Consider the following 25029-nt stretch of genomic DNA (forward strand, 5'->3'; position numbering starts at 1 on the left):
CCCGAATCCTGCGTCACCTGGTTGGGGGGCTCCCCCTCCTCGTGCCGTATCCTCCCGCCGTCTTGGGGGGGTCTTTTTTTTTGGGGGGGGCGGGGTCCCCTTTACGCCATTATCCCCCTCCCTTAACGTCACCCCAGCTACGACGAGGACAGCAACCACGAGCCCTGCCGCCGCCGCGGCCACAAAGCCCACTGGGCCGTGCTGACGGGTAAACTGGGGGGTCACCGCACCCCGGGGGGGTCACTCTCACAACGTGGGGGGCCCCAGGGGTGACGCTGCACCCCCCCCCCCCGTAGGCGTTTTGTTGGGGATCCGGAGCGCGGCGCTGAGCCCGACGTACCGGCAGGACCCCGAAATCCCCAACCTCTTCCACCCGCCCTCGTTTGAGGGGGGGGGAAACGGCGTTAGAAAAAGGGGAAGAATTATTTGGGGGGGGCCCGGGGGGGGCGGTGGAGGGGGTGCTGGTGCTGGCGCAGCAGGGGAAGAGCCCCCGTTGTCAGCTTTGGGGTTTGGGGGGGCTGCACGACAGCAACGCTCAGCTGGGGGAGCTGAGCCCCCGCCGCCTCGGGGACGGCCATCGCTACGTCCTGCCTTTGGGGGGGCTGGGGGTGGGCTTGAAGGGGAGGGTCGTGCTGCTGCACCCCCCCCCCGGGGCCCCCCCTAAATAAAGTGGTTTTTGGGGGGGTCCCGGAGTTGGTTAGTGCTGATTTGGGGGGATCCTGAGGGGAGGGAGGGGGTTTCCCTGGGGTTTGGGGGGGTCCTGGGGTGGGTTAGCACTGGTTTGGGGGGGCTTGGGGGGTTTGGGGGGGTCCTGGGGTGGGTTAGTGCTGGTTTGGGGGGGGGTCCGTGGGGTTTGGGGGGGTCCTGGGGTGGGTTAGTGCTAGTTTGGGGGGCCTTTGGGGGTTTAGGGGGGTCCCTGGGAGGGGGTCTCCCTGGGGTTTGGGGGGTCCTCCTGGGGTGGGTTAGCGCTGGTTTGGGGGGGGTCCCTGGGGTTTGGGGGGGGTCCTGGGGTGGGTTAGTGCTGGTTTGGGGGGCTTGGGGGTTTAGGGGGGTCCCTGAGGGGAGGGAGGGGGTCTCCCTGGGTTTGGGGGGTCCTGGGGTGGGTTAGTGCTGGTTTGGGGGGGGTCCCTGGGGTTTGGGGGGGTCCTGGGTGGGGTAGTGCTGTTTTGGGGGGGGGGGAATCCTGGGGATTTTGGGGGTCCCCCTGGTGGTTTGGGGGGGGGGCAGGGGGTCCCCCTGGGAGTTGGGGGGGTCCCTGGGGGTGGCTGTGCTGTCCGGGGGGGAGGTACTGGGGGTTTTGGGGGGGTCCCTGGGGATTTTGGGGGTCCCCAGGGCGGGGGGGAGCCCCCAAGGGCGCAGGCGCAGTGGGCGGGGCTGGGGTGCTCTTCTGCGCATGCGCTGCCAGCGTGGGCGGGGCCTCAGGGGCCCCTCCTCTCCTCCCATTGGCTGTGGAACGGGGAGGGGCGTGGCCGCAGACCGGAAGCGGCGGGATGGCGCGGAGAGGGGCGAAGACGAACGGGGCCGAGCGCAGCGGGCGCCCCTTTGCCCTTTGACCCCACCGGGGGCTGTGATCTTTGACCTCCCCGGTGACCTCCCCCCCCATGGCGGCCGCCCGCCCGGTGCCCTTGCGGGGGCTGCACCGGGCCGGGGCCCTGCGGGGCCTCACACCCGAGGAGGCCCGGCGGGCGCGGGAGGCCCGGGGCCGCCCGGACCCCCCCCGGCAGGCGGTGAGTGTGTGTGTGGGGGGGGGGCACGGCCTCGGGGGGGGCCCCGGGACCGCCCCCCAACCTCCGTGTGTGCGTTTGTGTCCCCCCACAGCTCAGCGAGCGGGCCCGGGAGCGGCGGGTGCCGGTGTCCCGCCTGGGGCGGCTGGCCAGCTTCGGAGGTACGGGGCGGCGGGGGGGGGGGATACGGGCGGCCCTGGGACCCCCCCGGGTCAGGCTTGGGGGGGGGGGGGCGTTGGGGTGCCCCCCCCCTTTGCTGTGCCCCTCCCCTTTGCTGTGCCCCTCCCCTTTGCTGTGCCCCCCCTCCTTGATTTGTGCCCCCCCCCCCCTTTGCTCTGTGTCCCCCCACTTTGCCGTGCCCCCCCCCGATATGTGTGTCGTCCCCCCCCCCCAGGACTGGCCGTGGGGCTCGGCGTGGGGACCCTGGCCCAGGCCGCACGGGCGAAGCTGAGCGGCGAGGGCAACCCCAAGGGTGAGTAGACATTGGGGGGCCCCCCAGTCCCCCCCCATTTTGGGGGGGGCTCACTGGGCTCATGTGTGTGTCCCCCCCCCTCCCACCAGGTGCCGGCTCCCCGCTGGACTCCAGCCCCCTCTTCTCGGAAGCCAACGCCGAGCGGATCGTGGCCACGCTCTGCCGGGTGCGGGGGGCCGCCCTCAAGCTGGGGCAGATGCTCAGCATCCAAGGTGGGGGGGCCTCCCCGGAGCCATCCTCAGGGCCCCCCCAGATCCCCCAGGGGGGCAGAGCAGCCTTGGGGTGACTCTGGGATGGGGTTGGAGGGGGGGAATTCGGGGGTCCCAGGGGGCTGGGGCTGGGATTTGGGGGTCCCAGGGTGCTGGGGTTGGGGCTTGGGGGAACCAGAGTGATGGGGCTGGGGGTTGGGGGGGATTTGGGGGTCCCAGGGGGCTGGGGTGGGGTTTGGGGGTCCCAGGGGGCTGGGGCTGGGGGTTGGGGGGGATTTGGGGGTCCCAGGGGGCTGGGGTAAGGGTGGGATTTGGGGGTCCCAGGGGGCTGGGGTGGGGTTTGGGGGTCCCAGGGGGCTGGGGCTGGGGGTTGGGGGGGATTTGGGGGTCCCAGGGGGCTGGGGTAAGGGTGGGATTTGGGGGTCCCAGGGGGCTGGGGTGGGGTTTGGGGGTCCCAGGGGGCTGGGGCTGGGGGTTGGGGGGGATTTGGGGGTCCCAGGGGGCTGGGGTAAGGGTGGGATTTGGGGGTCCTAGGGGGCTGGGGTGGGGTTTGGGGGTCCCAGGAGGCTGGGGTGAGACTTGGGGGTCCCAGGGGGCTCTGGGGTGGGGTTTGGGGGTCCCAGGAGGCTGGGGCTGGGGTCAGGGTGGGATTTGGGGGTTCCAGGGCTCTGGGGCTGGGGTCGGGGGGGGGGATGTGGGGGTTCCCCAGCTCTGGGGGTGGGGTTTGGGGGTCCCGGCTCCCCGACACCCCCCGCCTCCCCGCAGACGCCAGCTTCCTCAGCCCGCAGCTGCAGCGGATCTTCGAGCGCGTCCGGCAAAGCGCCGACTTCATGCCGCGCTGGCAGACCACCGTGAGCCGCTTTTTAGGGTCCGGGGGGGGGGTCACCGCTCCCCCACCCCCGGGTTTTGGGGGGCAGGAAAGCGGGTTTGGGGGGTCTCAGCTGAGCCCCCCCCCCCCCCCCCGATCCCGCAGCAAGTGCTGGCGGAGGAGCTGGGCCCCGGTTGGCGGGAGAAAATGGCGGCTTTCGAGGAGACGCCCTTCGCCGCCGCCTCCATCGGGCAAGTGCACCTCGGGGTGCTGCGGGACGGCACCGAGGTGGCCGTCAAGATCCAGGTGAGCCCCAGAAGGGGGGTTTTGGGGGGCCCCCTACCCCGCCGATCCCCCTACCCTGCCGATATCCCCGCTCCCCACCTGTCCCGCAGTATCCCGGGATCGCCCAGAGCATCCGCAGCGACGTGGATAATCTCCTCTCCCTGCTCAAAATGAGCGTGGCGCTGCCGGAGGGTGAGCTGGACCCCGACTCCCCCAGAAGAGAGGGGGGGGGACCCCCAAATCTTCCCGGGGGGGGGTCCCTAAATCCATTTTTTTCCCCCCATTTTCCAGGTCTCTTCGCCGATAAATCCCTCCAGGTCTTGCAGAGGGAGCTGGAGTGGGAATGCGACTACCGCCGGGAAGCCGACTGCGCCCGGACTTTCAGGTAGGGGGTTTTGGGGGGACGCAGGGGGTTTTGGGGGGCGCAGGGGGTTTCGGGGGGGGGGGGTCCCCATTCCCGCTTCCCCCCCCCGCCCTTTTCCAGGCAGCTCCTGCGGGACGACCCCTTTTTCTCGGTGCCGCGGGTGGTGGAGGAGCTGACGGCGTCCCGCGTCCTCTCCATGGAGCTGGGGAGCGGCGTCCCCCTCGACCGGTGCCGGGATCTCCCCCAGGACCTGCGGGACCAGGTGAGGCAGCCCCAGATTTTGGGGGGGGGCGCCCCCCTGTGTCCCCCACCCTCATCCCCTGACCCCTTTGTGTCCGTCTGTCCCCCCCAGATCTGCGCCAACCTCCTCCGCCTCTGCCTGCGGGAGCTTTTCGAGTTTCGCTTCATGCAGACGGATCCCAACTGGGCAAATTTCCTCTACGACGCCGAGCGGCACAGGGTGAGCATTTTGGGGGGGGTCCCCAGGGTACAGACCCCCCCCCCCAAACCAAAACCAGACCCCCTCGCCCCAAATGGGACCCCTGAGCGCCCGTATCCCCCAGGTGACTCTGTTGGATTTCGGGGCGAGCCGCTCCTTCGACAAGGAGTTTACGGATCATTATATCGAGGTACGGGGTGCACTGGGGTGCTGGGGGGGGGGGGCGGTCGTACCCCGTAGCCCCCCCAAATCTCCCCCAAGCCGTGCCCCCCTCCCCAAAATCCCCCCCCCCCTCCCGCTCCAGGTGATCCGAGCGGCGGCCGACGGCGACCGCCCCAAAGTGCTGCAAAAATCCCGAGACCTCAAATTCCTCACGGGCTTCGAGACCAAGGTGAGGAGCGCGGAGGGGGGCGCGGAGGGGGGAGCGGACCCCCCCCCCCCTCATTTTTTAGGGGTGCCCCCTCCCTCACTGTCCGTCCACCCCCCGCCATCGCAGGCGTTCGAGGCGGCCCACGTAGACGCCGTCATGATCCTGGGCGAAGCTTTTTCGGGGGGGCAACCCTTTGATTTCGGGGGGCAGGGGACGGCGCGGCGGGTGCAGGCGCTGCTCCCCGTGATGCTGCGCCATCGCCTGGCCCCCCCCCCCGAACAAACCTACTCCCTCCATCGCAAAATGGCGGGCGCCTTCCTGGCCTGCGCCCGCCTCGGGGGCCGCGTCCCCTGCCGGGACCTCTTCGAGGAGCTTTACGCCCGTTATTGGGACCCCCCCTCAAATTGCGGGGACCTTCCCCGAACGGCGGGGACCCCCCCACAACCCAAGGGGACCCCCGGCCATGCGGGGGGACCCCCACCCTGAGCCTGTTCCCCCCCCATTCCCCAATAAAGGATGGATCAACCCCAAAATGGGTGCTGGGAGTAAGGGGGGGGGACCTTTCCCCTATGGGGTGGGGGGTCCTGGGGGGAGCGGCTGGGTTTCGGGGTGGGGGGGGGTCCCAATTTTGGGGTGGGGGATCCCGGTTTTAAGGTGGGGGGTCCCGGTTTTGGGGTGGGGGGGTCCCAATTTTGGGGTGGGGATCCCGGTTTTAAGGTGGGGGGTCCCGGTTTTGGGGTGGGGGGTCCTGGTTTTAAGGTAGGGGGTCCCGGTTTTAAGGTGGGGGGTCCCTGGTTTTGGGATGGGGGGTCCCTGTTTTGGGGTGAGGGTGGGGGGTCCTGGTTTTGGGGTGGGGGTCCCCGTTTTGGGGTGAGGGTCCCCAGTTTGGGGTGAGGGTGGGGTTAGTTTTGGGGTGGGGGGTCCCAGTTTTGGGGTAGGGTCAGTTTTGGGGGGGGGGGGGTGTCCCAGTTTTGGGGGGAGGGGGGCTCCCAGTCCTCTGAGGGGGGTGGGCTGGGTTTTGGGGGCAGTCCCGGTTTTGGGGTGGGGGTCCCAGGTTTGGGGGGGGGGGGGCTGGGTTTTGGGGGGGGTGCTGCCGATTTTGGGGAGGGGGAATCCTCGGGGGGGGGGGGGCTGGATTTTGGGGGGGGGGGCTGGATTTTGGGGGGGGGGGTCCCGGTTTCGGGGCGGGGGGGTCCCGTTTTTGGGGCGGCTGCTTGCAGGGGGGGAGCAGATGGAGGAGGCGGGGACAGCCAGGAGGGGGGTGTGGCTAATCTGCATATTCATGAGCCCGCCAGCCAATGGCTGCGGGGCCGCGCTCGCCCCCGTTCGCTCCGCCCCATGCGGGGCGGGGTTGGCGCTTATTTGCATATTCACGAGGCGGGGGGGCGTGGCCAGAGCGGGCCCGGCCGGGCCGTGTGGGCGTGGCTGTATTTGCATATGCATGAGGTGGGCGGGGAGCGGCAGGCGCTTGCGTGCAGTCCCGGAGCCACAGCCCCGGAGCCGATCGTGGCCGAAGGGAGCCGAGCGCGGCCGAACGGAGCCGAGCGGGGCCGAAGGGGGCCGAGCCCCGGGCGCGGCGGCGGGTAAGGGGGGGGGGGGGACGGGACACACGGACACACGCACGGACGGACCCACGGACACGCGTGGGGTCTCGTGTCCCTCGGCGGGTCCCCACGGGGGGCGGGGGGGGACCGGGGGACGCCGCGTCCCGCTGCCGGGCTCCCCCCGTGGCCCTGGGGATGGGGGGGGGGACGGGGGGACGGGACCCTTCCCACGGGGACCGCGGCCGCCTTCCCGCCCCGTGCGCCCCCCCCGTGGCCCCGGGACCCCCCCAAAAGGTCCCCAGCCCCTCCAGGGGCGCGGCCCCCCCTCAGGGTGCCCCCCTGGTCCCCTTCCAGCCGTGATGTCCCCCCCCGGTGTCCCCGGTGTCCCCAGTCCCCCCTCCCAGTGTCCCCAGTCCCCCCCCATGGTGCCCCTGGTCCCCTTCCAGCCATGACATCTCCCCCCAGTCCCCCCAGTCCCCCCAGTCCCCCCTCCCAGTGTCCCCAGTCCCCCCCCCCCATGGTGTCCATGGTCCCCTTCTAGCCATGATATCTCCCCCCAGTGTCCCCAGTGTCACCAGTCCCCCCTCCCAGTGTCCCCAGTCCCCCCCCCCATGGTGTCCCTGGTCCCCTTCCAGCCATGACATCTCCCCCCAGTGTCACCAGTCCCCCCTCCCAGTGTCCCCAGTTCCCCCCATGGTGTCCCTGGTCCCCTTCCAGCCATGACATCTCCCCCCAGTGTCCCCAGTCCCCCCCCCAGTGTCCCCAGTCCCCCCCCATGGTGTCCCTGGTCCCCTTCTGGCCATGACATCTCCCCCCAGTGTCCCCAGTCCCCCCAATGTCCCCCCCCAGTGTCCCCAGTCCCCCCCCATGGTGTCCCTGGTCCCCTTCCAGCCATGACATCTCCCCCCAGTCCCCCCAGTCCCCCCCCCAGTCCCCCCCCCAGTCCCCCCCCCCCGCCTGCCCAGTCCCCCCCAGCCACACGCAGCGCCCCGGTTCACCCTGGCGCCGCCGAGGCCCAGGCGGGGGCCGCAGCCCCCAGCCGGGGGGGCCCTGACGCCGGCGGCCCGCAGCGGCGGGCCAGCCATGCACCGGCTGCGGCAGAGCCTGCGGCGCAAGGCGGGGGCCTACGTGCCCGAGGCGGCGCGGCCGCACCAGTGGCAGGCGGACGAGGAGGCCGTGCGGCGCGGCAAGTGCAGCTTCCCCGTCAGGGTGAGCGGGGCCCCGGGGCGGGGTGGGATGCGGGATGCTCCGGGATGGGATGCGGGATGCTCCGGGATGGGATGCGGGATGCTCCAGGGGCAGCGGTGCTCCAGGGCGGGATGCGGGGTGCTCTGGGGCGGGATGGGATGGGATGCAGGATGCTCCGGGATGGGATGCGGGATGCTCCAGGGGCAGGGGTGCTCCAGGGCGGGATGCGGGATGCTCCGGGGCGGGATGGGATGCAGGATGCTCCAGGGGCAGGGGTGCTCCAGGGTGGGATGCGGGATGCTCCGGGGCGGGATGGGATGCAGGATGCTCCGGGATGGGATGCGGGATGCTCCAGGGGCAGGGGTGCTCCAGGGCGGGATGCGGGATGCTCCGGGGCGGGATGGGATGCGGGATGCTCCAGGGCAGGATGGGATGCGGGATGCTCCGGGGCAGGATGGGATGCAGGGATGCTCCGGGGCAGGATGGGATGCGGGATGCTCCGGGGCGGGATGGGATGCGGGATGCTCCGGGGCGGGATGCGGGATGCTCCGGGGCGGGATGGGATGCGGGATGCTCCGGGGCGGGATGGGATGCGGGATGCTCCGGGGCGGGATGCGGGATGCTCCGGTGCAGGATGCAGGATGCTCCAGGGCGGGATGCGGGATGCTCCGGGGCAGGATGCAGGATGCTCCAGGGCGGGATGCAGGATGCTCCGGGGCGGGATGCGGGATGCAGGATGCTCCGGGGGCAGGGGTGCTCTGGGGCAGGATGCGGGATGCTCCAGGGTCAGGGACGGGATGCAGGATGCTCCGGGGTCAGGATGCGGGGTGCTCCGGGGCGGGATGCGGGATGCTCCAGGGCGGGATGCGGGATGCTCCGGGGCAGGATGCAGGATGCTCCAGGGCGGGATGCGGGATGCTCCGGGGCGGGATGCGGGATGCAGGATGCTCCGGGGGCAGGGGTGCTCTGGGGCAGGATGCGGGATGCTCCAGGGTCAGGGACGGGATGCAGGATGCTCCGGGGTCAGGATGCGGGGTGCTCTGGGGTGGGATGCGGGGTGCTCCGGGGCGGGATGCGGGATGCTCCAGGGCGGGATGCGGGGTGCTCCGGGGTCAGGATGCGGGATGCTCCGGGGGCGGGGGTGCTCTGTGGTGGGATGCGGGATGTGGGATGCTCCGGGGTTGGGGTACGGGATGGTCCGAGGTCAGGGATGGGATGCGGGATGCTCTGGGACAGGATGCGGGATGCTCCGGGGTTGGGGTACAGGATGCTCCAGGGTCGGGGACGGGATGCGGGATGCTCTGGGGTCAGGATGCGGGATGCTCCAGGGTCGGGGACGGGATGCGGGATGCTCCAGGGGTGGGATGCGGGATGCTCCGGGGCGGGATGGGATGCAGGGATGCTCCAGGGCGGGATGCGGGATGCTCCGGGGGTGGGGGTGCTCTGTGGCGGGATGCGGGATGCTCCGGGGTTGGGGTACGGGATGGTCCGAGGTCAGGGATGGGATGCGGGATGCTCTGGGACGGGATGCGGGATGCTCCGGGGTTGGGGTACAGGATGCTCCAGGGTCGGGGACGGGATGCGGGATGCTCTGGGGTCAGGATGCGGGATGCTCCAGGGTCGGGGACGGGATGCGGGATGCTCCAGGGGTGGGATGGGATGCGGGATGCTCTGGGGTTGGGATGCGGGACGCTCCAGGGTCAGGGTACAGGATGCAGGATGCTCTGAGGTTGGGGATGGGATGCTCCGGGGCGGGATGCGGGATGCTCCGGGGTCGGGGACGGGATGCTCCGGGGTTGGGGACGGGATGCTCCGGGGCGGGATGCGGGATGCTCCGGGGTTGGGGACGGGATGCTCCAGGGTCGGGATGCGGGATGCTCTGTGGTTGGGGACGGGATGCTCTGTGGTTGGGGACGGGATGCTCCGGGGTTGGGGACGGGATGCTCTGGGGCGGGATGCGGGATGCTCCGGGGTTGGGGACGGGATGCTCCAGGGTCGGGATGTGGGATGCTCCGGGGTCGGGGACGGGATGCTCCGGGGTTGGGGACGGGATGCTCCGGGGCGGGATGCGGGATGCTCCGGGGTCGGGGACGGGATGCTCCAGGGTTGGGGACAGGATGCTCCAGGGTTGGGGACGGGATGCTCCGGGGCGGGATGCGGGATGCTCCGGGGTCGGGGACGGGATGCTCCGGGGTTGCGGACGGGATGCTCCGGGGCGGGATGCGGGATGCTCCGGGGTTGGGGATGGGATGCTCCAGGGCGGGATGCGGGATGCTCCGGGGTTGGGGATGGGATGCTCCGGGGTTGGGGACGGGATGCTCTGGGGCGGGATGCGGGATGCTCCGGGGTTGCGGACGGGATGCTCTGGGGTTGGGGATGGGATGCAGGATGCTCCAGGGTCAGGGACAGGATGCGGGATGCTCCAGGGTCGGGGATGCTCTGGGACGGGATGTGGGATGCTCTGGTGTCAGGGATATGGGATGCTCCAGGGCGGGAATGTGGGATGCTCTGGTGCCACGGACGTGGGATGCTCCAGGGCAGGGATGTGGGATGCTCCGGTGTCAGGGACGCAGGATGCTCCGGTGTCGGGAACACGGGATGCTCTGGTGTTGGGAACGCGGGATGCTCCGGTGTCAGGGATGTGGGATGCTCCGGTGTCGGGAACGCGGGATGCTCCGGTGTCGGGGATGTGGGATGCTCCGGTGTCGGGGACGCGGGATGCTCCGGTGTCGGGGATGTAGGATGCTCCGGTGTCGGGGACGCGGGATGCTCCGGCGCAGGGATGCGGGATGCTCCGGTGTCGGGGACGCGGGATGCTCCGGCGCGGAGATATGGGATGCTCCGGTGTCGGGGACGCGGGATGCTCCGGCGCGGAGATATGGGATGCTCCGGTGTCGGGGACGCGGGATGCTCCGGCGCGGGGATATGGGATGCTCCGGTGTCGGGGACGCGGGATGCTCCGGCGCAGGGATGCGGGATGCTCCGGTGTCGGGGACGCGGGATGCTCCGGCGCGGGGTCCAGGGACGTTTCGGGGGGCGCGGGGTCCCCGCCTGACGGCTGCCCCCCCCCCAGTACCTGGGGCACGCGGAGGTGGACGAGTCGCGGGGGATGCACGTCTGCGAGGAGGCCGTCAAGAAGCTGAAGGCGGTGAGCGCTTCCCCGGAAAACCGGGAATCTTCCCGCCGGCACCCGGGAACGGGGGGGGAGGGGGTCCCCGGCGGGCCCCTCGCCCGCCCCCCTGACCCCCAGCCCTCGCAGAGCGGCCGTAAAGCGGTGAAGTCGGTGCTGTGGGTGTCGGCGGACGGGCTGCGCGTGGTGGACGACAAGACCAAGGTGCGCGGGAGGCGGGGGGGGGGGGTCCCGGGTGGGGGGGGGGGTCCTGGGTGACCCCCACCCCCCCCTTTTCCCACCCCTCCCCCCCCAGGACCTCCTGCTGGACCAGACCATCGAGAAGGTTTCCTTCTGCGCCCCCGACCGCAATTTCGACAAAGCCTTTTCCTACATCTGCCGGGACGGCACCACGCGCCGCTGGATCTGCCACTGCTTCCTGGCGCTGAAGGATTCCGTGGGTGCCGGGCGGGGGGCCCGGGGGCGCGCCGGGACAGGGATGCGGGAGGTGCCGGGATAGGGATGCGGGAGGTGCCGGGATAGGGATGCGGGAGGCGCCGGGACAGGGATGCGGGAGGCGCCGGGACAGGGATGCGGGAGGCGCCGGGACAGGGATGCGGGAGGCACCGGGACAGGGATGCGGGAGGCGCCGGGACAGGGATGCGGGAGGTGCCGGGACAGGGATACGGGAGGCACCGGGACAGGGATGCGGGAGGTGCCGGGATAGGGATGCGGGAGGCGCCGGGACAGGGATACGGGAGGTGCCGGGATAGGGATGCGGGAGGCGCCGGGACAGGGATGCGGGAGGTGCCGGGATAGGGATGCGGGAGGCGCCGGGACAGGGATGCGGGAGGTGCCGGGATAGGGATGCGGGAGGCGCCGGGATAGGGATGCGGGAGGCGCCGGGACAGGGATACGGGAGGCGCCGGGATAGGGATGCGGGAGGCGCCGGGACAGGGATACGGGAGGCACCGGGACAGGGATGCGGGAGGCGCCGGGACAGGGATGCGGGAGGCGCCGGGACAGGGATACGGGAGGCGCCGGGATAGGGATGCGGGAGGCGCCGGGATAGGGATGCGGGAGGCGCCGGGACAGGGATGCGGGAGGCACCGGGACAGGGATACGGGAGGCGCTGGGACAGGGATAGGGGAGGCTCCGGATAGGGATACGGGAGGCGCCGGGACAGGGATGCGGGAGGCACCGGGACAGGGATACGGGAGGCGCCGGGACAGGGATACGGGAGGCACCGGGACAGGGATACGGGAGGCGCTGGGACAGGGATAGGGGAGGCTCCGGATAGGGATACGGGAGGCGCCGGGACAGGGATGCGGGAGGCACCGGGACAGGGATACGGGAGGCGCCGGGACAGGGATACGGGAGGCACCGGGACAGGGATACGGGAGGCGCCGGGACAGGGATAGGGGAGGCTCCGGATAGGGATACGGGAGGCGCCGGGACAGGGATGCGGGACGATCCGGGATAGGGATACGGAAGGCGCCGGGACAGGGATACGGGAGGATCCAGGGTGGGGATATGGGATGCTCCAGGGTCGGTGATGCGGGAGGCTCCGGGATCAGAGATATGGGATGCTCTGGGGTCAGGGATACGGGATGCTCCGGGGTCGGGGATATGGGATGCTCAGGGCTGGGATGCGGGATGTGCCGGGGTCGGGGATGCGGGAGGCTCCGGGATCAGAGATATGGGATGCTCTGGGGTCAGGGATACGGGATGCTCCGGGGTCGGGGATATGGGATGCTCAGGGCTGGGGATGCGGGATGTGCCGGGGTCGGGGATACGGGATGCTCCAGGGTCGGGGATACGGGATGCTCCGGTTTGGGGATACAGGAGGTTCGGGGGTCGGGGATACGGGATGCTCCGGGGCTGGGAATACGGGATGCTCTGGATCAGGGATACAGGATGCTCGGGGCCGGGGATACGGGATGCTCAGGGATGGGGATGCAGGATGCTCCGGACTGGGGATACGGGAGGCTCCGGGATCAGGGATACGGGATGCTCTGGGTCAGGGATACGGGATGCTCAGGGATGGGGATGCAGGATGCTGCAGGGGCGGGGATACAGGACGCTCCGGGGATCAGGGATGCAGGAGGCTCCGGGGCCGGGGATACGGGGGGCTCGGGGGCGGGCGTAGGACCCCCGCGGGCGCGCGGGGAGGAGGCCGGGGGTGCCCCCCTCGACCCCCCCGCCCCCCCCCCGCGCAGGGCGAGCGGCTGAGCCACGCCGTGGGCTGCGCCTTCGCCGCCTGCCTGGAGCGCAAGCAGCGGCGGGAGAAGGAGTGCGGCCTCCCCCCCGCCTTCGACGCCTCCCGCGCCCCCTCCGACAAAAAGCGGGGTGAGCCCCTTTTCATGGGGGGGGGCGGATTTTGGGGGTGGGGGGGGGCGGATTTTGGGGTGGGGGGGGTTCGGATTTTGGGGTGGGGGGGGCGGATTTTGGGGTGGGGGGGTTCGGATTTTGGGGTGGGGGGGGGTTCGGATTTTGGGGTGGGGGGGGGACGGATTTTAGGGGTGGGGTACAACAACCTAACGCCCAAATTCTCCCCGCAGATGAAGCCCCCCCGGTTGAAGCCCCCGCCCCGGCGCAGCCCGGTAACAGCTCGCCGGCGGCGGCCGGGGGCGCCGGGGGGGGGGGGTCCCCAACGCGCCATCCCCCGCCGCCACGCTCCCCTCGAGCAGTTGGTTCGCCAAGGTTCTTTCCGGGGTTTTCCGAACCTCAGCCGGCAAAATTCCCCCTTCAAGCGGCAGCTCTCGCTCCGGCTGAACGAGCTGCCCTCCACCCTCCAGCGCCGGGACGGCGGCCGGGCCCGAGACCCCGGTGAGGGGCTGGCGGGGGGGGGGAAGGGGGGGTTGGGGGGGGGTTTGGGGGGGTTATTTTGGGGGGGGGGGGGGTCACTTGGTCCCGTGTGCGTTTCCGGCAGCGGCGGAGGCGGCCTCGAGCCCCCCCGGGGCGAGCGACGGCATCGGCGATCTCTGCGGTCAGATCGACGCCTCCTTCGCCTGCCCCCCCCCCGCCGGGGACCCCAACGGCGCCCCCGCCCCCCCCCGCCGAGGGGGGGGGCCTCGCAGGTAACCCCCACCCCCGCCCCCCCCCCCTCCATGCTCGGGGCCACCCATGGGTGTCGTGTCCCCCCCCCCCCCCCCCCCCGTGTTTTGGGGTCCCTGCTTGTCCGGGGGGGCCCCCATCACCCCCTCCCCCAGTGCCCCCCCCCCCATATTTTGGGGTCCCTGCTTGCCTGGGGGGGCTCCCACATCCCCCTTTCCCCCTCCCCAAAGCCCCCCCCCATATTTTGGGGGTCCCTGCTTGCCCCCCCCCACATATTTTGGGGTCCCTTCTTGTCCGGGGGGGCTCCCCACATCCCCCCTCGCCCCCTCTCCAGTGCCCCCCCCATATTTTGGGGTCCCTGGTTGCCCGGGGGGGCTCCCACACCCCCCTTGCCCCCTCCCCAAAGCCCCCCCCCATATTTTAGGGTCCCTGCTTCCACCCCCCCCATATTTTGGGGTCCCTGATTGCCTGGGGGGGCCCCCACATCCCCCCTCACCCCCCACCCCATATTTTGGGGTCCCTGCTTGCCTGGGGGGGCTCCCACACCCCCCTCCCCCCCCATCCAAAGCCCCCCCTCCCTATTTTGGGGTCCCTGCTCGCCCCCCCCGTATTCTGGGGGGGTGCCCCCCCCCCATCCCTCTCCCCCCCGCAGGCCCGGCGTCCTGGGCGGCAGGGGGGGCGCCGGGCCCCCCCCCGCCATCGCCGCACCCCCTCGGAGGCCGAGCGCTGGCTGGAGGAGGTGACCAAGGCGGCCATGGCCCAGCAGCAGGGCGGGGGGGGGGCCCCCCCCGCCCCCCCCGTTCCGGGGGGCCCCTACCCCCCCGCCGCGCCCGTGCTGGCCATCACCCCCTCCCAAATGGTGGCCAACATCTTCTGCGCCGCCGGCGCCCCCCCCAAGGCCGCCCCCCCCCTTCCCCGCCCCCCCCGGGCCCCCCCAGGCGGCCCCGGATCCCTTCGAGGTGCAGTGGGCGGCGCTGGGGGCCAAGCCCCCCCCCCCCGCACCCCAACCCCTTCGCCGGGGACCTCCAGAAAACCTTCGAGATCGAGCTGTGAGGGGGGGGGGGGGGGGGCCCTTTTCGGGGGGGGGGGGGGGCCCTGATCCCCCCCCCCCCCCCCCCCAACCCCCGAGTTTGGGGGTCCCCGGGGCTGGGGGGGTCCCAGTTCCCCAGTGCAGGGCTGGGGGAGGGGGGTCCTGATCCCCCCCCCCCCCGAGGTTGGGGGTCCCCAGGGCTGGGGGGGGTCCCCGGTAGAGGTTGGGGGCTCCCCAGTGCCCCCCCCCCAAGGCTGGGGGTCCCCAGTTGAGGCTGGGGGGTCCCCAGTCCCTCCCAGTTGAGGCTGGGGGGTCCCCCGTGCCCCCCCCCGGGATTGGGGGTCCCCAGGGCCCCCCCCCAAGGCTTGGGGTCCCCAGTTGAGGTTGGGGGGGTTCCCAGTTCCCCCCCCAAGGCTGGGGGTCCCCAGTTGAGGCTGGGGGGGTCCCAGTGCCCCCCCCCCCCCCAGGATTAGGGGGTCCCCAGTCCCTCCCAGTTGAGGCTGGGGGGTCCCCAGTGCCCCCCCCCGAGGTTGGGGGGTCCCCAGTAGAGGCCGGGGGGGGTCCCAGCGCCCCCCCTTTTGGGGGGCTGTGGAGGGGGGGGGTCCCAGCTCCCATCGGGCCCCGGGGGGGGGGGGGGGGGGTCGGGGGGGGCCCCCCCCAAATTCTCGTCCCTTTTCTTTTTTATTTTTAACTTAAAACACGGAGATTTTGGTATCGGCTGTGGTTTAATGGCGCCTCGGGAAGGGCTCGCGGCCGCCCCCCGCCCTCGTGCGAGGCCCTCGTGCGAGGCCCGCGTGCGAGGATCCTCGTGCAAGGCCCGCGGAGCCGTGTGCAAGGCCCTTGTGAAAGGCCCTCGTGCAAGGCCCTTGTGCAAGGCGTGCAAGGCCCTTGTGCAAAGCGTGCCGGAGCCTCATGCAAGGTCTGCAAAGCCCTCGTGCAAGGCGTGCACACCCTTGTGCAAGGCCCTCGTGCAAGGCCCTTGTGCAAAGCGTGCCGGAGCCTCATGCAAGGTCTGCAAAGCCCTCGTGCAAGGCGTGCACACCCTTGTGCAAGGCCCTCGTGCAAGGCCCTTGTGCAAAGCGTGCAGGAGCCTCATGCGGGGTCTGCAAAGCCCTCGTGCAAGGTGTGCACACCCTTGTGCAAGGCCCTCGTGCAAGGCCCTTGTGCAAAGCGTGCCGGAGCCTCATGCGGGGTCTGCAAGGCCCTCGTGCAAGGCGTGCCAGACCGGTGTGCAAAGCCCTCGTGCAAGGTGTGCAAGGCCCTCGTGCAAGGCCCTTGTGCAAAGCGTGCCGGAGCCTCATGCGAGGCCTGCAAAGCCCTCGTGCAAGGTGTGCACACCCTTGTGCAAGGCCCTCGTGCAAGGCCCTTGTGCAAAGCGTGCAGGAGCCTCATGCGAGGCCTGCAAAGCCCTCGTGCAAGGTGTGCACACCCTTGTGCAAGGCCCTCGTGCAAAGCGTGCCAGAGCCTCATGCGAGGCCTGCAAGGCCCTCGTGCAAGGCGTGCCAGACCGGTGTGCAAGGCCCCTCGTGCAAGGCGTGCAGGGCCCTGGTGCAAAGCCCTGGTGCAAAGCCCTGGTGCAAGGCGTGCAGACCCTTGTGCAAGGCCCCTCGTGCAAGGCGTGCAAGGCCCTTGTGCAAAGCGTGCAGGAGCCTCATGCGAGGCCTGCAAGGCCCTCGTGCAAGGCCCCTCGTGCAAAGCCCTCGTGCAAGGCGTGCAGACCCTCGTGCAAGCCCCTCGTGCAAGGGGGGGGGGGGTTGGGTTGGTTTTTTGTTTTCCCGTGGGTTCCCCCCCCCCCCCCGGTCGCGTGCCGGGGCGCCGCACGCGCGTGTGCGCACCCGTGGGTGGGCCCGGCTATAGATGGGGATCCATAGGGACCCGTCGGGATCCATAGGGATCCATAGGGGACCCATCCGGATCCATCGGGATCCATAGGGACCCGGGCCTCTCCCGCCTGCCGGGGGGAACGGGAGCACCGGCCGTTGCCATGGCAACCGGCGGGAACCCGGCCGCCTCTTAAAGGGGCCGCGGCTGCAAAGGGCTCCCCCCCCCCCCCCCCGGCCCTGCCTCAGTTTCCCCAGATGCCGGTGGGGTCGTCTCGGGGGGGGGGATCTGTGGGGATCGAGGGGGATCTGGGGGGGTCTGGGAGGGTCGGGGGGGATCTGAAGGGTCTGGGGGGGGGTCTCGGGGGGTTCTGGGAGGGTCTGGGGGGGATCGAGGGAGGTCTGGGGGGGATCGAGGGGGATCTGGGGGGTCTAGGGGGGTCTGGGGTGGATCTAGGTGGGTCTGGGGGGGTCTGGGGGGATCTGGGGGGATCTGAAGGATCTAGGGGTGTCTGGCAGGGATCTAGGGGTGTCTGGGGGGGATCTAGGGGGATCTGGAGGGTCTGGGGGTGTCTGGAGGGGATCTAGGGGTGTCTGAGGGGGATCTGGAGGGTCTGGGGGGGATCTAGGGAGGATCTGGGAGGATCTAGGGGTGTCTGGGGGGATCTAGGGGTGTCTGGGGGGGATCTAGGGGGATCTGGAGGGTCTGGGGGGGATCTAGGGGTGTCTGGGGGGGATCTAGGGGGATCTGGAGGGTCTGGGGGTGTCTGGGGGGGATCTAGGGAGGATCTGGGAGGATCTAGGGGTGTCTGGGGGGATCTAAGGGTGTCTGGGGGGGGTCTAGGGGGATCTGGAGGGTCTAGGGGTGTCTGGGGGGTATTTGGGGGGATGTGGGGGGGATCTGAAGGATCTAGGGGTGTCTGGGGGGGTCTAGGGGTGTCTGGGGGAATCTAGGGGTGTCTTGGGGGGTCTTGGGGGTATTTGGGGGGATCTGGAGGGTCTAGGGGTGTCATGGGGGTATTTGGGGGGATCTGGGGAGGGTCTGGGGGTTCTAGGGGTGTCTGGGGGAATCTAGGGGTGTCTTGGGGGATCTAGGGGGGATCTGAAGGGTCTAGGGGTGTCTGGGGGGATCTAGGGGGGATCTGGGGGGTCTTGGGGGATCTAGGGGGGATCTGAAGGGTCTAGGGGGGTCTGGGGGATCTAGGGGGGATCTGAAGGGTCTAGGGGGGTCTGGGGGGTCTAGGGGTGTCTGGAGGGATCTAGGGGTGTCTGGGGGGGATCTGGGGGGTCTCAGGGGATCTCGGGGGGTTCTGGGAGGGTCTGGGGGGATCGAGGGAGGTCTGGGGGGGATCTAGGGGGACCGAGGGGGGTTTTGGGGGGGCCTGTGGGGGGTCTTGGGAGCTCGGGGGGGTCTATGGGGCCTGGGAGGATCTACAGGGATCTGGGGGCGTCTCGGGGGGGCTGGGGGGCTCGGGGGGGGGGGGTCCTGGCCTGGGGGGGCTGGGGGCTATAGGGAGTCATGGGGGGGGGGCTATAGGGGGCCATGGGGGTCTATAGGGGGCCATGGGGGGCTACAGAGGGCTATAGGGGGCCATGGGAGGCCTATAGGGGGCCGGGGGGGGCATTGGCGGGGGCTACAGGGGGCGGGGGGGGCTATAGGGGGCCATTGGGGGGGGCTATAAGAGGGCATAGGGGGGCTACAGGGGCCCATGGGGGGGCTATAGAGGGCCATGGGGGGCTATAGGGGGCCGGGGGAGGGTATAAGGGGGCATAGGGGGGGCTACAGGGGGCCATGGGGGCTATAGGGAGCCACTGGGGGGGCTATAAGGGGGCATAGGGGGGCTATAGGGGCCCATGGGGGGGCTATAGAGGGCCATGGGGGGCTATAGGGGGCCGGGGGGGGTATAAGGGGGCCTATGGGGGGGCTATAGGGGGTCTTGGGGGGGGCTATAGGGGGCCATGGGGGGGTATAGGGGGGTAAAGGGGCCCACGAGGGGGCTATAGGGGCCCATGGGGGCTATAGGGGGCCATGGGGCGGTATAGGGGCCTATGGGGGGGCTATAGGGGGCCATGGGGGGGTATAGGGGCCTATGGGGGGGCTATAGGGGGCCATGGGGGGTATAGGGGCCTATGGGGGGGCTATAGGGGGCCATGGGGGGGTATAGGGGACTATAGGGGCCTATGGGGGGGCTATAGGGGGCCATGGGGGGGTATAGGGGGCTATGGGGGGGCTATAGGGGGCCATGGGGGGGTATAGGGGCCTATGGGGGGGCTACAGGGGGCCATGGGGGGGTATAGGGGCCTATGGGGGGGCTACAGGGGGCCATGGGGGGGTATAGGGGGCTATAGGGGCCCGGGGGGGGCCCACGGGGGGGCCATGGGGGCTATAGGGGCCATAGGGGGCCGGGGGGTCTCGGGGTCCCGGACTGCATTTCCCAGGCTGCCGGGGCCCGGGGGCGGGATGCGGCCGCCCCCCCCCCCCCCGCCGCCCCCCCCGGCCCCGGAGGATGAAGGAGGCTCCCGGGCGCGGCCCCGGTGGCGGCGGGGGGGGGGGGGGCATGGCCACGGCCACGGCCCTGCACGGCCCGCGGAGAGCGTGAGTGCACCGGCACCGGGGGCACCGGGGGCACCGGCACCGGGGGCACCGGGGGTGGGAGGCACCGGGCACCGGCGGGGACCGGGAGGGACCGGGGGTGGGAGACACTGGGCACCGGCACCGGTACCGGGGGGACCGGGGGGGACCGGGCACCGGCACCGGGGGCACCGGGGGGACCGGGGGTGGGAGACACCGGGCACCGGCACCGGTACCGGGGGGACCGGGAGGGACCGGGGGTGGGAGACACCGGGCACCGGCACCGGGGGGGACCGGGCACCGGCACCAGGGATGGGAGGCACCGGGCACGGGGGGGGGACCGGGCAGCGGCACCGGTACCGGGGGGACCGAGGGGAACCGGGCACCGGCACCGGGGGAGACCGGGCACCGAGGGGAACCGGGTACCGGCACCGGGGGTGGGAGGCACCGGGCACCGGGGGGGCACCGAGCACCGGCACCGGCACGGGGGGGGACCGGTACCGGGCGGGGGGACGGAGCCGGGGGGCACCGGCACCGACACGGGGGGGGGGGGGAACCGGGGACCGAGCAGCGGCACCGGGGGGACCCGGGCACCGGTTCCCGGCGCCGGGCAGGGACGCGGGGTGCCCGGGGGTGCCCGGCGTGTCCCGCCCCCCGCCCGCCCCCGTGTCCCGGGGGGGTCCCCGGGACCCCCCCACCCCCACCCCGCCGTGTCACCCGCGGGGGGGGTCCCGCCCCCGTGGTGATTGACAGCTCCCCACCCAATCGGGGCCGGCGGGGGGGGCGTGGCGTGGCATGCCGGGAGATGTAGTCCCTCCCCCAGCCGCCCCCCCCCCCCCCCCGCCCCCCCTCCCGCCCGGTACCGGCGGGGAGCGGGGGGGGGGCACCGGGAGCGGGCGGGGAGGGGAGGGGGGGGGCACCGGGACCGGGACCCTCCCCGGCGGGTGGGGGGTCCCGGGAGGGACCCGGAGCCGGAGCCGGGGGGGGGGGGGGGGATTTGGGGGGGGGGGGAGCGGAGGAAAACCGGGGCTGAGCCCCGCCGCCCCCTCCCCGTGCCCGAGCGGCGGAGCGGCCCCGGCGGCGCAAAATGGCCACGGCGCTGCACAAGCCCCTCAAATGGTGAGTGCGGCCCGGGGGGCACCGGCACCGGCGGGGGGGACCCCCGGGACCGGAGAGGAGGGACCCGCCGGGGAGGGAGCCTCCGGTACCGGCGGGGAGGGATCGGCCGGGGAGGGAGGCTCCGGTAGCGGCGGGGATGGAGGCTCCGGTAGCGGCAGGGATGGAGCCCCCGGTAGCGGAGGGGAGGGATCGGCCGGGGATGGAGGCTCCGGTACCGGCAGGGATGGAGGCTCCGGTACCGGCAGGGAGGGATCGGCCAGGGATGGAGGCTCCGGTAGCGGCGGGGCTGGAGCCTCCGGTAGCGTAGGGAGGGACCGACCGGGGATGGAGGCTCCGGTACCGGCAGGGATGGAGGCTCCGGTAGCGTAGGGAGGGACCGACCGGGGATGGAGGCTCCGGTACCGGCAGGGATGGAGGCTCCGGTAGCGTAGGGAGGGACCGACCGGGGATGGAGGCTCCGGTACCGGCAGGGATGGAGGCTCCGGTAGCGTAGGGAGGGACCGACCGGGGATGGAGGCTCCGGTACCGGCAGGGATGGAGGCTCCGGTAGCGTAGGGAGGGACCGACCGGGGATGGAGGCTCCGGTACCGGCAGGGATGGAGGCTCCGGTAGCGGAGGGGAGGGATCGGCCGGGGATGGAGGCTCCGGTACCGGCAGGGATGGAGGCTCCAGTACCGGCAGGGAGGGATCGGCCGGGGATGGAGGCTCCGGTAGCGGCGGGGATGGAGGCTCCGGTAGCGGCAGGGAGGGACCGACCGGGGATGGAGGCTCCGGTAGCGGCGGGGAGGGACCCGCCGGGGCTGGAGCCTCCGGTAGCGGCGGGGATGGAGGCTCCGGTAGCGGCAGGGAGGGACCGACCGGGGATGGAGGCTCCGGTAGCGGCAGGGAGGGACCGACCGGGGATGGAGGCTCCGGTACCGGAGAGGAGGGACCCGCCGGGGCTGGAGGCTCCGGTAGCGGCAGGGCTGGAGGCTCCGGTAGCGGCGGGGCGGGAGCCCCCGGTGCCGGTGGCCGCCCCGGCCCCCCCGTCCGCCCGGCGGGGAGGGACCCGTCCGTCCGGGCCGAACCCCGCCCCCCCCGGGCCGGGGCCCCCGGTGGCACCGGCCACGCGGGAACGTGTCCCCCCCCGGGGGGTCCCGGGGTCCGGGGGGGGGGGGGGGGACAGCGGGGAGACCCCCGGTAACGGGGCCGGGGGGGTTTGGGGGCGCGGGGCCCTGATGCTCTGGGGGTTTTGGGGTGCAGGATGGGGTGCTGGGCCCTGATGCTCCAGGAGGTTTTTGGGGTGCTGGGCCCTGATGCTCTGGGGGAGTTTTGGGGTGCAGGATGGGGTGCTGGGCTGTGACGGTCTGGGGGGGTTTGGGGTGCAGGATGGGGTGCTGGGCCCTGATGCTTTGGGGGGTTTTGGCGTGCTGGGCCGTGATGCTTTAGGGGAGTTTTGGGGTGCAGGATGGGGTGCTGGGCTGTGATGCTGCAGAGGGTTTTGGGGTGCTGGGCTGTGATGGTCTGGAGGGGTTTGGGGTGCAGGATGGGGTGCTGGGCCCTGATGCTTTGGAGGGTTTTGGCGTGCTGGGCTGTGATGGTGGGGGGGTTTTGGGGTGCAGGATGGGGTGCTGGGCCGTGATGCTTTGGAGGGTTTTGGCGTGCTGGGCTGTGATGGTGGAGGGGTTTTGGGGTGCAGGATGGGGTGCTGGGCCCTGATGCTCTGGGGGGTTTTGGGGTGCTGGGCCGTGATGGTGGGGGGGTTTTGGGGTGCTGGGCCGTGATGGTGGGGGGGTTTTGGGGTGCAGGATGGGGGTGCTGGGCCCTGATGCTCTGGGGGGTTTTGGGGTGCTGGGCCGTGATGGTGGGGGGGTTTTGGGGTGCTGGGCCGTGATGGTGGGGGGTTTGGGGGCGCGGGGCCGTGATGATGTGGGTGGCTTTGGGGTGCAGGATGGGGTGCTGGGCCCTGATGCTCTGGGGGGTTTGGGGGCGCGGGGCCGTGATGGTGGGGGGTTCGGGGGCGCGGGGCCGTGCTTTCGGGGCGCTGGCGGGGCGGGGCACCCACCTTGCCGCCCCGCAGCCTGGGCGAGGAGTTCTACCGCGAGGCGCTGGAGCACTGCCGCAGCTACAACGCGCGGCTCTGCGCCGAGCGCAGCATGCGCCTGCCCTTCCTCGACTCCCAGACCGGCGTCGCCCAGAACAACTGCTACATCTGGATGGAGAAAACCCACCGCGGGCCCGGTGAGCCCCGCGCCCGTGGCCACCGGCCCCCGCCCCCGCCCGGGCCCCTTGCACCCGTGGCCACCGGCCCCTGCACCCGCCGAGGCCCCTTGCACCCGTGGCCACCGGCCCCTGCACCCGCGGAGGCCCCTTGCACCCGTGGCCACCATCCCCTGCACCTGCTGAGGCCCCTTGCACCCGTGGCCACCGGCCCCTGCACCCGCGGAGGCCCCTTGCACCCGTGGCCACCATCCCCTGCACCTGCCGAGGCCCCTTGCACCCGTGGCCACCGGCCCCGGCACCCGCCGAGGCCCCTTGCACCCGTGGCCACCATCCCCTGCACCCACTGAGTCCCCTTGCACCCGTGGCCACCATCCCCTGCACCCGCCGTGTCCCCTTGCACCCGTGGCCACCGTTCCCTGCACCCACCGAGTCCCCTTGCACCTGTGGCCACCGTGGCCAGTGTCCCCCTGTGCCTATGGCCACTGTGTCCCCCTGCCCCCGTGGCCACCACCCCCTGCACCCCTGGGCACCCTGGGGACGTCCCAGCGCCAGGTCTGGGGTCTGGGGCTGGGTTCAGGGGCTGGGAGGGGTCAGGGTCGGGGTCAAGGTCAAGGTCAGGGGTTGGCTGGGGGTCAGGGATGGCGGTGAGGGTCTGGGGTCAGGGTCTGGGTCAAGGGCAGGGTCTGGCTCGGGTCAGGGCTGGGGTTGGGGGTCAGGGTCAGGTTTGGGGTCAGGGTCTGTCTGGGGGGTCAGGGCTGGGGTCTGGGTCAAGGTCAGGGGCTGGTTGGGGGGGCAGGGCTGGGGTCAGGGGCTGGCTGGGGAGGGTCAGGGCTGGGGCTGGGGTCTGGGTCAAGGTCAGGGGCTGGCTGGGGGGGCGCAGGGTCTGGGTCAAGGTCAGGGGCTGGCTGGGGAGGGTCAGGGCTGGGGTCTGGGTCAAGGTCAGGGTCTGGTTGGGGTCTGGGTCAAGGTCAGGGGCTGGGGAGGTCGGGGTCTGGCTGGGGAGGTCAGGGCTGGGGTCAGGGTCTGGCTGGGGTGGGGGTCAGGGCTGGGGTTGGGGTCAAGGTCAGGGTCTGGCTGGGGTGGGGGTCGGGGCTGGGGTTGGGGTCAAGGTCAGGGGCTGGCGAGGGCTCCGTGGCGGGGCCGGGGTCAGGCTCAGCGTCCGGCTGGCTGCCGGGGGGGCTCCGTGGCGGGGCCGGGGTCAAGGTCACGGCCTGGCCGGGGGGGGGTGGGGGTCCGTGGGTGACCCAGGACCCCCCAGGCCTGGCCCCGGGGCAGATCTACACCTACCCGGCCCGCTGCTGGCGCAAGAAACGGCGGCTCAACATCCTGGAGGACCCGCGGCTGCGGCCCTGTGAGCGGGAGGGGGACGATGGGGGCGATGGGGGGGGGGGGTCCCCCACCGCCCCCCCCCACCCTGACCCCCCCCTCCCCCCCCCCCCTTGCCCCCCCAGACTGCGAGGCCCCCCTGAAGAAGGAGGGGGGGGGGCTCCCCGAGGGGCCGGTGCTGGAGGCTTTGCTCTGCGCCGAGCCCGGGGACAAGAAGGTGGAGCTGAAGGAGGAGGAAACGGTGCTGGAGTGTCCGGTGCGTCCGTCTGTCCGTCCATCCATCCATCTATCCATCCGTCCGTCCGTCCGTCCGTCCATCCATCCGTCCATCCATCCATCTATCCATCCGTCCGTCCGTTCCATCCATCCATCCATCCATCCACGCACCCGCCTGGCTATCCCTCCCTCCGTCCCTCCCTCCCTCCATCTGTCCGTCTGTCCTTCCAACCCCATGGCCTGGCCGGCCCTGCCCTCTGTCCGTCCGTCTGTCCCCTCCAGGCCGCCCGCCCGCCCCGTCTGTCCGTCTGTCCGTCCATCCCCCTCGTCTCCAGCCTCCGGCCGGCCCTGACTCACAAGGGAAGGGTGTCTGTCTGTCCGGCCATCCATCCAACTGTCTGCCTGCCCATCCATCTGGCCTGGCCATCCCTGCCGTCTGTCTGTCCATCCATCCATCTACCTGTCCATCTGTCCGTCCGTCCCGCCCTCTGGCCTGGCTGTCCATCCGTCCGTCCCTCTGTCCATCCCTCCCTCCAGCCTGGCTGTCCCTGCCGTCCATCCCTCCATCCAGGCCAACCCCTGCTCGCCCCGTCCGTCCGTCTGTCCAACCCCTCCACCCACCCACCCACGTCTCCAGCCTCTGGCTGGCCCTGTCCGTCTGTCCGTCCGTCCCTCACCCCCGCCCTCTCGCAGAAGCAGCCGCCGGGCGATTTCCCCCACGAACCGGAGGGGGACGAACTGGAGGACGACACCCCCCCGCCGCAAAAACAAGGCCAAGGGCAAGGTGGGTGGCGGACGGACAGACGGACGGACAGACCCCATGACACCCCAAGGGGGGGGGGTTCCCCATGACCTTGACCCCCGCCGCTGCGTTCCCCCCCCCCCCAGGCCTACGGCATCGGGGCCATGCGGAAGCGCCAGGATGCCACCGCGCTGGAGGACCGGGACAAGCCCTACGTGTGTGACAGTGAGTGGGACACCGGAGGGGACATTTTGGGGGGGGGGGGGGGGACAGGATGGGACCCCCCACTCGTGTCCGTGTCCCCCCCAGTCTGCGGGAAGCGCTACAAGAACCGCCCGGGGCTGAGCTACCATTACACCCACACGCACTTGGCCGAGGAGGAGGGCGAGGACCACGGCGAGCGCCTGCCCCTCCCGCGCAGGAACCATCACAG

General features: G+C 71.7%; 4 protein-coding genes across 4 annotated transcripts in view; all 4 read left to right on the forward strand.

Moving 5' to 3' along the window:
* Positions 1-2: 2 nt before the first annotated feature.
* On the forward strand, positions 3-668 carry ACTMAP (actin maturation protease; the record flags this gene model as incomplete). Its single annotated transcript, XM_082333501.1, has 4 exons — positions 3-46; positions 138-208; positions 297-436; positions 468-668. Coding segments are annotated over 4 exons (456 nt in total), but the record flags the coding sequence as incomplete, so codon positions are not given.
* Positions 669-1417: 749 nt separating this feature from the next.
* On the forward strand, positions 1418-5192 carry COQ8B (coenzyme Q8B). Its single transcript, XM_082333693.1, has 13 exons — positions 1418-1727; positions 1819-1885; positions 2119-2196; positions 2286-2408; positions 3171-3256; positions 3379-3519; positions 3609-3690; positions 3790-3883; positions 3983-4124; positions 4215-4322; positions 4426-4491; positions 4606-4692; positions 4798-5192. The coding sequence occupies exons 1-13, from the start codon at positions 1602-1604 to the stop codon at positions 5155-5157; spliced, it is 1560 nt and encodes a 519-aa protein (XP_082189819.1). The 5' UTR covers positions 1418-1601; the 3' UTR covers positions 5158-5192.
* A 1004-nt stretch (positions 5193-6196) lies between these two features.
* Positions 6197-14622, forward strand: NUMBL (NUMB like endocytic adaptor protein; the record flags this gene model as incomplete). The annotated part of the gene is given in 11 exon segments (XM_082333502.1): positions 6197-6254; positions 7286-7424; positions 10477-10551; positions 10663-10737; positions 10829-10969; positions 12732-12861; positions 13074-13165; positions 13167-13341; positions 13445-13592; positions 14489-14555; positions 14557-14622. Coding segments are annotated over 10 exon segments (1095 nt in total). The 5' UTR covers positions 6197-6254; positions 7286-7298.
* Positions 14623-20078: 5456 nt separating this feature from the next.
* The window catches only part of LOC309600875 (zinc finger protein neuro-d4-like), a gene marked incomplete at both ends in the record, with an annotated part of 6821 nt that continues 1870 nt past the window's right edge, over positions 20079-25029 (forward strand). The window contains 8 exon segments of the mRNA XM_082333503.1: positions 20079-20110; positions 22170-22330; positions 23571-23687; positions 23764-23894; positions 24548-24607; positions 24609-24638; positions 24743-24821; positions 24906-24992. Coding sequence (XP_082189629.1) covers positions 20079-20110; positions 22170-22330; positions 23571-23687; positions 23764-23894; positions 24548-24607; positions 24609-24638; positions 24743-24821; positions 24906-24992 — 697 coding nt within the window.

This window comes from Platalea leucorodia (genome assembly GCF_965183815.1).
Source record: "Platalea leucorodia genome assembly, chromosome: 26".
NCBI classification, from domain to species: domain Eukaryota; kingdom Metazoa; phylum Chordata; class Aves; order Pelecaniformes; family Threskiornithidae; genus Platalea; species Platalea leucorodia.

Coding starts and splice junctions, on each gene's coding strand:
- COQ8B (XM_082333693.1), top strand. CDS start 1,602: ATGGCGGCCGCCCGCCCGGTGCCCTTGCGGGGGCTGCACCGGGCCGGG. Junction 3,257..3,378: donor TGCCGCGCTGGCAGACCACC/GTGAGCCGCTTT, acceptor CCGATCCCGCAG/CAAGTGCTGGCGGAGGAGCT. Junction 4,693..4,797: donor TCACGGGCTTCGAGACCAAG/GTGAGGAGCGCG, acceptor CCGCCATCGCAG/GCGTTCGAGGCGGCCCACGT.